Raw genomic sequence first — 11,735 nt, 5'->3', positions numbered from 1 at the left:
TGTAATTTGACTTTTTTTTTACAAAATACAGACAAACACACTTTTGTTTTGAGGTCTCAAAAAAAAATTCACCCACAAACCTGTGACTCTGGTGCAGAGTGATGTGTTTCTCCGTCAGCTCTGCTGCTGATGCTGCTTTAGGGATGCACTTATTGAAGAGTGCATCATCCTGCGCACATTTTGTCCTCTCCAAAGCTTGATATTTGTTGGGATTATAAACCCGAGGAACTTGTTTTTTAATTCTCTAAAAGTCTCTTTGTGAGTCCCGTGGTGAGAGTTGTGACAACGCTATAAAAAGAAACAAACAGAAACAGCCGTACTCCAGCTCTCAGAAAATGTAACGAGAGTTAATTAAAAACATAAAAAAACAAATGTTCGAAGTTTGTCCGTGGTGGTTTGTGCAAACTGCAGTGTGCTGAGATAAAATAATCCAGTGAGGTCCATCCATCCATCCATCCATTTTCTGCCTCTTATCCGGGGTCGGGTCGCGGGGGCAGCAGTCTAAGCAGAGACACCCAGACTTCCCTCACCCCAGACACCTCCTCCAGCTCTTCCGGTGGGACCCCGAGGCGTTCCCAAGCCAGCCGAGAGACATAGTCTCTCCAGCGTGTCCTGGGTCTACCCCGAGGCCTCCTCCCGGAGGGACATGCCTGGAACACCTCCCTAGGGAGGCGTCCAGGGGGCATCCGGACCAGATGCCCGAACCACCTCAGCTGACTCCTCTCGATGTGGAGGAGTAACGGCTCTACTCCGAGCTCCTCCCTGGTGACCGAGCTCCTCACCCTATCTCTAAGGGTGCGCCCAGCCACCCTACGGAGGAAGCCCATTTCGGCCGCTTGTATCCGAGATCTCGTTCTTTCGGTCCTGACCTAAAGCTCATGACCAGGTGCATTTATGTAACCTAAAGTCAATTATTATCTGTCCCGCCGGGGTGCAGGACGAGAGGAGCATGCTTGTGTTGCGAGCTCTCTATCCTGATGGATCTGTGCACAGGCGGAGAGAGGTCGACCACATCGCCGCCCGCTCGCCTCAGGGTCGCCGAGGTGTTCGGCTCGTGCAGAGATGGCAGATTGCAGCCAATCACTCTCTGCAGAAGCTGATTTTCTGCAGCCTGCCCTCGTCCTCGGGAGCAGGGACGGGTCAGTAACGTTTCCTGTCGCAGGTCGAATTTCTTCCTGGTGGTCCCGGCGAGCATTATGCGTGCTAGGCTGAATCATCTCTGAGTTCAAACTTTAAAGAGTCCATATACGGATGATCTCTAATGATGTAAATGAAATCAGAAGTCTGTTTAACATTTTGAAATGCTGCAGCAGCGAGGACGTCTCGTGTTCTTTGTTCTTATCGTTGTGTGGAGTCATATTAACATTCAGCTCCACGAGCCTGAAACTCTGCTGGCTCGCAGCGCCGTGCTGCTGCCCTACTTTTACTCAGCAGCTCAACAATAATTCCACATATTTAAATTATTTCAGGTTTATTATTTGGCGTCGTCGTCGTGTTCGGATTATTCAGCTCCTGCCTCCATGTCCGCGTGTGTTAAAGTGTGTGACTCTGACAGAGTGTGTGTGTGTGTGTGTGTGTGTGTGTGAGCTTGACTGACAGATGAGTGTGTCTGGAGCTAACAGGCTGCCACAGGCGATGTGACTCCTCTTCCTCTGCTCCTGCACGCTGCAGTCTGTGGGGACGGAGGGAAAGTTTAATTGAGGAATGTGTTCGTCTGTTCTGTGAGCGAGTCTGCCACCTTTCTGCTCCAATCAGACTTTGTGAGGCTGTTGAAATATGAATGTGCCCTTAAAATGAAAGCAGTGTGGAGGACACCTCCGAAAGAGCGAGAGCTTGTTAGACCTGCTCTGACATCTTTCTGTATGTCCTTGTAAAGAGAACAATAAAACACGCTGTGTGTGCATGCCTTCATGCACACCTGGACTGTCACCGTTAAAAGAGGCGTGCGCCGATTCTGTGCACATCCCGTCATTCTTCCACCTCTGCACGTTCTCTCACATCTTTTAAAGAAATCAGCATTTAAAGTCTGCGGACGTTTTAAAAACACTCGCATGTTCTGGGTCTGCAGTGGTTAACGCTGTCACCGCACGGCGAGGAGGTTGCTGGTTTGGATCCCCGTCTGCACGGAGTCTCCCCGTGCATGGCGTGCGTCCTCTCCGGCTTCCTCCCACAGTCCGATCACACGCTGCTTACCTGCTGAGCTGTCTGTAGGTGTGACTGTGGGTGTGTCTCTATGTCAGCTCTGTGATTGGCTGGTGAGGCCACGCCTCTCGATGAGCTTAAGCCCCACTGTGACCCCGATCGGGAACGCAGTCAAGATAAACAATGGAAGGAATCGGAACACAGACATCTTGTTATCGTCAGGCAAAAACATTGAAGCGTCTAATTGTTATAATCGTTGAATAAAAGGGGGCGTGGTCTCTCTCTCCCTCTCTCTCTCTCTCTCTCTGCAGAGTTTTGAAGCCCGCCCTGACCCCGCCTGTGCCGTCACCCACATGGTGCGTTCCGGAGGAGGGGTGTGGATGGCCTTCTCCTGTGGCTCCTCCATCCACCTGTTCCACACAGAGACCCTGGAGCCTCTGCAGGAAGTCAACATCTCCGCTCGCACCGCCCGTCTGACCCCAGGCAAGGCCGCCAGCAGAGCGCCGCTGTCTGTCCTTCACTGTCACCGGCTGTGGACACATTTATCACTCTGCTCACTCACACTGTTCAGGCTTCAACGAATTAAATCTGCACTTTATCGTTGCTGGGGAAAGCCGTGATTTTTCACCAGGCGTGATTCAGGAGCCATTCACAAGTTTTCAACGTCAAAGAGCAAAACGCCAAAACTTAAAGCTAGCCAAAATGATGTTTTCAAGTGTCTCTCCTCCAGAGATCAGACGAGACATTCCTGCTCTATCTAAACCCAGGTTATTATTTAAACACATGTTTACTAAGTGCTGTCACACAGAGGTTTCCTACAAACGTTGCACATTTTGAGCCCCTGCTCTGGTTAAATGTTTGTCAGCCCACGGGGCCCCCTACAGGCCTGGAGGGCCAAACGGTTCCTCTGCATGTCACACAGTCGGTGCTGCTGGTGCACGATGGATGTCCAACCCTCTCACTGCCAGCTAACTCATGCAGGATGTCATGTCTTGTCCTGCTTCAGGTCAGGTTTGTGTCTCCAGCTTGCTGATCTGTCAGGGTCTGCTGTGGGTGGGGACCAGTCAGGGAGTCATCCTCACCTTCCCGGTGCCCACGCTGGAGGGGATCCCGAAGATCACAGGTCAGTGCTGCTTTTATGTTTGTTCATTGATGTCAATATAAAATCAAACAAGCAGCCGAACCTTAAATGAGATCAAATGTTCCAAACTGTGAAAAATCAAACTTCTCGTTATTTTAATTAAAAATGGACAAAATGGAGTTTATAAAAGTTCATAAATGTCCCTTTAATTTAAGAAACAAAACAACATCGTGGTCATTTCTTTACTCGTCCTTCTTGCTCCAGACGTTCAGTTCCAGATCTGATATAAAAACATGAGTTATATTTCACAACATGGTTGAAGAACATGTGGGCGTTCGTCTCCCCCCTCAGGTAAAGGGATGACGTCTCTGAACGCTCACTGCGGCCCCGTGGACTTCCTGGTGTCGACCTCCAGCACGCTGGCCTCCGACCTGCTCAGACGGGACTCCGTGCTGAACGGCAGCGACGAGTCGGCTCCTGCAGACGGACGGGCCGGTAAAATGGATGTGGGAGGAGACGATGGAAGGCACGGCGGCGCCCCTCAGGACCCTGACTCTCCCCCGCCGGGGGAGGAGAAGCCGAAGCGTCTCCTGCTGCAGTACCGCCTCTACTCCACCTGCCAGCTGCCGGGGAAGCTGCTGACGGCGCAGCCCGAGCAGGGCGGCTCCAGGGCCTCGCAGGAAGCCCTGGAGCACAGCCCCGAGGACGGATCCATCTACGAGGTGAGTGAGGACCCTGACGTGTGGGTGAGGGGGAAGCCGGTGGAGTGGGGGAAGGAGGGGGAGACCAAGAAGAGCAAAGTCACATCGACCGCCGTCTTCTCCGGCGGCAGAGGACACAGACGGATCGGACAGAAGGCCTCACCTGAAGCGTGCTCGGGCGCCGCTGAGAGCACGCTGCTGGTGTGGCAGCTCCCTCTGACGCTCAGCCAATGACGCACGAGCGTGTTTGAACAGCCAGTCACAGCTCAGCTGTTGTTCCGGACACTTCCTGCGGACATCATGACAACATGTGAGCCAAAGACAAAGGAGCGGCAGCAACCTCGACTCGACCACAAAAAAAACCCTGGATCTGAGCGAGGTTCAGTTTAACACCCAGAACAAGCAGCGGCGGCGGCGGCGGCGGAGAAAAGGGAATGTAATTTGTGAATTCAGCAGCTACCTCCAGTTAATCAGGAAAACATGGAAGACCGGGAATCTTCAGCGTTTCGTCCAGATCGGATCAAACTCAACTGTTTTGACTTTACACATTTAGCAGGTGGGAAGTTTGTGTGTGAACTGCAGCATGTCAGTGATGTTATTACACATTGTTTAAAAGTCCAAGGCTTGATATGACAGGAAGTGAAACTCCCTCTGGGTGTGTTGTTCTGAGCTCACTGTTAACAGGCCCCGCCCACTCAGGGAGGCCGTGTCTTTATGATGAGTTCAACTAAAGGACAAGCGGAGGTGCAGGTAGCCTCATGGTTAGTGCACCTGCGTCATGTACGGAGGCTGTAGTCCTCCAGGCAGGCAGCCAAGGTTTGAATCCGGCTCCTTTCCTGCATGTCATTCCCCGCATGTCTGACTCGGCTCTCTGCAGCGGAGGATAAAAAAATCCAATAAATAAACCTTAAATAAAAAACCTTAAATAAAATAGATAACGACATGAACTTGAAATTTTGGCGCACTCTCGTCATCAGATGTTTGTTTGCTGGTGAAACAGGAAGTGAGGAGCTGAGGGATGAAGGAGGCGTGTCCAAAGAGCGAGTTTACTTAGGTCTAAAACCTTTGAGGAGACTCTTCTGTATTTCAAGCTGCTTTCCACTCTGCACGTGTGTGTGTGTGTGTGTGTGTGTGTGTGTGTGTGTGTGTGTGTGTGTGTGTGTGTGTGTGTGTGTGTGTGTGTGTGTGTGTGTGTGTGTGTGTGTGTGTGTGTGTGTGTGTGTGTGTGTGTGTGTGTGTGTGTGTGTGTGTGTGTGTGTGTGTGTGTGTGTGTGTGTGTGTGTGTGTGTGTGTGTGTGTGTGTGTGTGTGTGTGTGTGTGTGTGTGTGTGTGTGTGTGTGTGTGTGTGTGTGTGTGTGTGTGTGTGTGTGTGTGTGTGTGTGTGTGTGTGTGTGGTCCTGCAGAAACCTGGATCCGTGTTTTAAACCTCAGTCCGGTACCATACACACAAACTGTGCTCTGTCCTCTCTGAGACCCAAGACCAGCAAACACCCCCCCCCCCCCCCCCTCCTAACACCACTTAGTTTACATTTCCCTTTGTGTTCGGCTTTAGTGAGCATCCTGGTTTTAATCAGTTTTTTTAACTATCCTGTTTTTTTGTTTGTGTAAGTAAAACTCAAACCTGGTTTCACAAAGCCAGGATAAAACCTTAATCCCTGTGTAGAGAAACCTGATTACCTGAGACAGCTCTCTGTAATGTAATTTAGACCGCAGTACCCATTTTAAACACTAGGGGTCAGAATGACGTATTGCTCCTTTAATGTTCATACCCAAACGAGGTGAGTGTAACTCCTTTAATCCTTATTGCTCATATCTGCGTTGAGTTGTTTTGTTTAAATCTGTCGTAGTGAACATTACGTGTGTAAATAAATCAAACTGCACCTTAACATGATTCTGTTTTATAACCGGTACTCGGCCGTGACCTCGGCTCGGCGCTCCGAGCGTGACTGTAGTGAAAAGATTGTAATGAAAAAATACAGAAACATTTTTTATAATCAAGTCATAACTTTTTGTCAATATCACAAATTTGTCACTTTTTTTTTTTACTAATATAGATGATTAAAGTCACAACAGATAATGTGTGTACACGGATATGTTTGTTCTATAAAATGTATTTATTTGATATAAAATGATGAAATGTTTGGATTTCAGGTGAACTCATTACTGCGTTTAAAATGTGACAGACTTTTACTTTTTGTTTACAAAATGTTCTCTGACTGCAGTTTGAATCATCACGGGACGTTTTCTTCATCCTGAAGGAAAACACACATCCTCCCTGAAACACAGCTCTTGTTGTTGATGCGTCTACTTGACAGATATTAAAGATAGAATCAGGTGCGTTCTTCATTTGTAATGTTTTTTTTGTTTTTTGTTTTTGTTTGTTTTTTTCACCTTCTGAGCAGAAGTGTTGCAGCCTGGTTGGTACGAAATCACTGAAGGTCAACGGCAAAACGCAAACGATTCGATAAATAGGCTGATTGCAAAATGTAAACAGGAAATGACATTATGTCTGTTGCTGATGACTTCATCCAATCACAAACAAGAAGTGAAGTCGTAAACTTTACTTTAAAATTTTTTTTTTCTGTGTCAGGAAATATTTTGGCGTTTGGTCAAATGTCTGTGCTGTTGACCTTCAGGGCCACCGTAGGTTTTAGCAGGTCTCTGTAATTAGTGGTACATTAAACACTGGCACTTTGAAAAACAATGAAATAAAATGTGTTTAAAATTTACTTTGAATACTTTGAATTTACTTTTATTTTGTTCTTTATTTAAAGGTCACGTTTTCTGTAAAATCCACTCCCTCATGTTCCTCTAACATGCGTCTCTAGTCCGTCTACAAACCCCCCAATGATGAGAAAAGAGATGTTCCCTTCATGACATCACAAAGGGCAGTAGCCCCTCCCCCAGGTGGGTGACACTCCCACAGCTAGGTGTTTGTTCTGCCCTCTGAGTCTGCCTTCTCACCGTAAACAATAGGACATGGAGCCAGAAAGCAGCGAGTACACCCGAGCCCTTCCAGAGAGGGGGCGTGGTCAGACACAGCTCATTTACATATTTAAAGCTACAGACACAGAAACAGCCTGTTCTGAGCAGGGCTGAAATAGAGGGGTTTATAGACATGATCAAATACAGGATCAGAGTGGATTTACAACAACACACTTCACACACATGATGAAGAGGAGCTCTGACAGATTTCACCTGGTTGAAGAAGAGGAGGAGGTCATGTGACCTTTAAGTTTCAGTGTTTTAAAAACCCGGAAGTTACCTTTCCCTCACCTCAACACTACTGTATCCGCCGTGCACAGAAACGACCTGAAACATGAAAGACTACGGCGCAGTAGATTTATTCTGTATGAATTCTGGTGTCTGTTTAACATATCAGAGTCATCATGGCAACACTGTCAGTAATTTATTCAGGGCAAAACCAGGCGAGAATCAACCTTTTGTTCCATTAAGCGTGAACTCTGTGCAACCTCCTTCTGCACTGACAGGGAATACATCTAACTGTTTGACTGATTCTTTGGGTCCACCAGGGACTCGTGTTGAGCGTGAAGTCAGTCTTCAGGGAGGCAGCAGACTGTCACATCTTTGAAATCAGTTGACTCATCATTACAAAAATCCTACAAATACAGTAATATGTGATCTAGCTGTATTTTGTATCAGTCTGTGACAGGAGACAATACTTCCGAGTGAAGATGTTACGGAAAGCCACAGACCCTAAAACCTCACAGAAAATCATGACAACAACATGAACGCCTGTAACTCAGCGTGTCTCATGGATATTTTGATCAAAGTTACCTTTGAGCTTTTGTAGAAACTGAAACGAAGCTGTAAAAAGTTCATCATGGGATATTATGTTGGCAAGAACCGACATTACCAAAATCATTAAAGCATGGCTCAAAACTCAAAGTCGAACCCCTCTCCCAAAGTAATCCAGAGGATCATCAACGAGCCACAGAAAACAAAAAGGAAAGGAGGCCGTCGGTCTCAACACCTCCCCTTAAAACTGCCCACGAAATAAACTAACCAAGGAGCAAACGAAAGACCCAAAACAGGATGAGGGGTGATCTCCAGCCCAGACTAAAATAACAAAACCAGCAGTTTAAAAATGCATAATAGGAAATATTTGTTAACTTGGGGGGAAAAGGAGAACAAAGCTCCTCGTATCGTCTCTCCTATGTCACTGAAGCTGCTGTTGACCGTTAGCTTACAGCGAGCGGATGATGTTCAGCGTTACTGAAGAACTCTCTGGGGCGTCGACCCTTCTTTAGTCAGGTTTTATTTTAAAGTCTGATTCCTGCAAAGATTAGCATCGATTAATATTCATGTTAGTGTGAATTATGGATGGACCTTGCTTCGCTTGTTGGTTGATGACTCAGCACTTTCAAAGGTTTCGCTCTCTTGGTCAAAATATTCCCATCTCCGGCTCCGACAGGCCGAAGATCAGTGACATCATCGAGCCAGCCTGCAGTCAAGGAGTTAATGGCGGCTCATTTGCTTCTTCCTCGTCCTCTGCGTTTGTTGTGGAGGCCAAACATCGTCTGTGGCTCTGGATCAATAAGGATTTGAATCAAATCCTTCCTGTAATCATTCCCCCGGCCGCGTATAATCCATTCTTCTGAGAAACACAAAACTGGAGATAAAGACGCTTTAAAGGCTGATTCACTGCGATCTGATTCACCACATCAACAGCTGGCCTCTGAGAATGACGTATGCATTATTCATGTCAAACATGCAGTAAAGAGAGAGAGAGGAAGTGACGTGGACAAAGAGCCACAGGTCGGACTCGAACCCGGGCCGCTGCCTGTGCACGCAGTAACCAGGCGCCCTCCTATGTGGTTAACTGACGTGTTGAAATGTGATGAAATATTTGAATCTCACTTTTCACGACTTGTTTTTCCTTCGATTTGTTTCCAACACTTCCCGTCTTTGTGTCCTGAGTAAACAGCGGATCTTTCATCGTTTTGTTTTCCCCTCTCTCTGACTCGACTCGGATGAAACAGCGGCTGAGACGCGGCCCTGTTTCTGACAGCAGGCACCGAACATCAGACACCTGACGCACCTGAAGTGTTTACAGCTGTTCCTGAACACAGAGCCGCTCCATGTAAGATGACCTGGACCTCCACGGCTCTGAATCAACCGTGGTGTTTCGGACTGAAGTCCTTTATTGACGTCAGGTTTTGTTGTGTTTTTTTTGGCTGGACAGAAACGTTTCCTTTCACGTCCGTCTTGCAGCAGGAGTTTGTGTCCCTGATCTTCGCTCAGATCCTGCAGCAGCTCTTGGCTTGCAGCTGTCTCTCCCTCCTTGTTGTCCTTACGCCGGCTCCTCCCGGCTGTCCTCATCAGCCAGCTGATCTCCTCTCTCTGTCGGCCCAGTTGGATCCTCACCGTTTGTTCTTCTTTGTGCTGAAGCAACAGACCGTAAGCTGTTCCCAGCACACACTTCCCCTCAGGGACAATTAAGTTGAATCTCTCTTTCTGTTGGAAACACTCGTCTGTCTTTGTGAGACGGATTAACTATGCGGCTGATGTCTTCCAGCCTGACTCTGACCGGATTCTCTTCCTGGTCTTTATTTTTATTGTACACATTTTCTTAGTTTCTCGTCTCTACTAAAATGGATTTGCAATCATCTGTAGAGTACACACTTTATCCACAAAGATTTCCTTCAAATTGGGTGACTCTCAGGGGAACTCACAACACAATACACGACCTCAGACTGTTCATTTTAAAGTCACCCGTCTGTTCCTGCAGGGGGCGCTGGAGGCTCATCGGCAGCAGTCGCCGTGCTGGAAATGCTGTCTCAGCCTAACGACAGGCTGAGAGCTGGAGCTGAGGCGGGTTTTAAACCTCCTGACAAACCGTTTCAATCAAGTCAGCAACACGCCAAACGATGGATACCACCTAAATCCAAACGGAGCCATTTAAACAAAGTTCGCCCCCCCCGGACAGTTTGTGCCGGTGATGGCGATAAGTTATCCGACTTATTTCATTTTTGCACCAGGCTGTAAAAACCTTTTTTTTCTTTCTGGGGTTTGTATGTGACTTCCTGTTCTTCTGCAGCCAGCCTCTAGTGGACACTCAACGAACTGCAGGATGTTACACTTTCATTTTTATAAGACCAGAGGTCGCCGCTTGTCGTCTCTGATGATATCACTGTTCAATCGCTCCGAAGCATCCGCTCCTTTATTCTCTATTTGACTCCTGATGGGACATCATGCTGTGTTGAAAGTGAGACCATAAACCTCATTATCTAAATGTTTCCTGTGAGTATAAATTAAATGAAAGGTAGGACCATTTCCCCAGCTTTTAGACTATCCGTTGCAACCGATGGAATCGCCCCCTACTGGTCATAAAAAATAATGCAGGTTGAAGGTAGTTCTGCATTCGCTCTGCTGACTTCTGTTTGGAGTCCTAGATATCCTTCATGCTTTAATATAACACCCATATGAACCAGAATCTTTGGGTTCAAATGTTTACATTTCTGTTTTCTAGCTGAGTTCAAATAAACGAGGCGAATATAAAAGTATAATAAATAAATAAGAGAGCCTTGGATGTGTTGAGAGATGAGCCGGCTCCTCTCTGTGTGCTGAGATCCTGACGATAATTATTTCAACACCTGCTGAGGAAACTCCTGCACACGCCATGCTGCTGCGATCATCCTTCATCAGCGAGGAGGAGGAGGAGGAGGAGGAGGAGGAGGAGGAGGGGGGTACTATCCATCGTTAGTCAGTCTCTGTGTGATTCATACTTTTGACAGTTTGTTCAGAGAGAGTTTCTGACGAGGGGAAACATCTCTACGAGGCAGCTTCAAAAACTTTTGTTCACATTCACATTTATAACCTCTTGTCCTCCGACCTTATGACTTTTTCAAAACTCCATCTGTGCTGCCTGGAGTTATTGATTTGGTTATAACTGGTCAGGATCTGCAGGAAGGAGGTTTACATGGTGGAGGAAGCGTGTGGGTTAGAAGGTTGGAGAGAGAGAGGGGCGAGTTACTGACGAATGACGTATTTCAATGTGAAGGAATTTTGAGCCAGTTGAAACTGATTTTTAATTTTCAGTATCTCAGGCATGTCGAAGAGAGAGAGTCAGGGGGAGAGAGAGAGGGAGAGTCAGAGAGAGAGAGGGAGGGAGAGGGAGAGTCAGGGGGAGAGAGAGAGAGAGATAGAGAGAGAGCAGTAGTAGAGTTAGAGGGGGGAGAGAGAGAGAGAGAGAGAGAGAGAGAGTCAGGGGGAAAGAGAGAGAGAGAGGGAGAGTCAGGGGGAGAGAGAGAGAGAGAGAGAAGAGGGAGAGTGTTATTGTTTTATATTGTGTTGATGTTTTGGCAATATTGTTATTTTAACGTTCATGCCAATAAAGCTTTATGAAATTGTATTGAGAGCAGAGTTAGAGAGAGAGAGAGAGAGAGAGAGAGAGCAGTAGTAGAGTTAGAGAGAGAGAGAGGGTTAGAGAGAGAGAGAGAGCAGTAGTAGAGTTAGAGAGAGAGAGAGAGAGAGAGAGAGCAGTAGTAGAGTTAGAGGGGGGGGGAGAGAGAGAGCAGTAGTAGAGTTAGAGAGAGAGAGAGAGAGAGAGAGAGAGAGAGAGAGCAGGAGTAGAGTTAGAGAGAGAGAGAGAGAGAGAGAGAGAGAGAGAGCAGTAGTAGAGTTAGAGAGAGGGGGGGGGAGAGAGAGAGAGAGTTAGAGAGAGAGAGAGCAGTAGTAGAGTTAGAGAGGGGGGGAGAGAGAGAGAGAGAGAGAGAGAGCAGTAGTAGAGTTAGAGAGAGGGGGGGAGAGAGAGAGAGAGAGAGAGAGTTAGAGAGAGAGAGAGCAGT

At 47.4% G+C, this 11,735-nt stretch overlaps 1 protein-coding gene across 1 annotated transcript; it reads left to right on the top strand.

Moving 5' to 3' along the window:
* The first annotated feature begins 2,456 nt into the window (after window positions 1-2,456).
* LOC306834438 (rho guanine nucleotide exchange factor 10-like protein) lies at window positions 2,457-4,345 on the top strand. Its single transcript, XM_079360332.1, has 3 exons — window positions 2,457-2,625; window positions 3,149-3,265; window positions 3,575-4,345. Exons 1-3 carry the CDS (start codon window positions 2,496-2,498, stop codon window positions 4,156-4,158), a joined length of 831 nt encoding a protein of 276 aa, XP_079216458.1. The 5' UTR covers window positions 2,457-2,495; the 3' UTR covers window positions 4,159-4,345.
* The last annotated feature ends 7,390 nt before the right edge of the window (window positions 4,346-11,735 follow it).

This window comes from Symphodus melops (assembly GCF_947650265.1).
Source record: "Symphodus melops genome assembly, chromosome: 13".
NCBI lineage: Eukaryota > Metazoa > Chordata > Actinopteri > Labriformes > Labridae > Symphodus > Symphodus melops.
This window is presented reverse-complemented; position numbering and strand designations above follow the sequence as displayed.

What these genes read in the sequence shown, in the direction of transcription:
- LOC306834438 (XM_079360332.1), top strand. Translation starts at nt 2,496, where the DNA reads ATGGTGCGTTCCGGAGGAGGGGTGTGGATGGCCTTCTCCTGTGGCTCC. An exon ending in CACCGCCCGTCTGACCCCAG is followed by an intron (nt 2,626 to 3,148) that starts GCAAGGCCGCCA and finishes GTCCTGCTTCAG; the next exon opens with GTCAGGTTTGTGTCTCCAGC. An exon ending in GGGGATCCCGAAGATCACAG is followed by an intron (nt 3,266 to 3,574) that starts GTCAGTGCTGCT and finishes CTCCCCCCTCAG; the next exon opens with GTAAAGGGATGACGTCTCTG.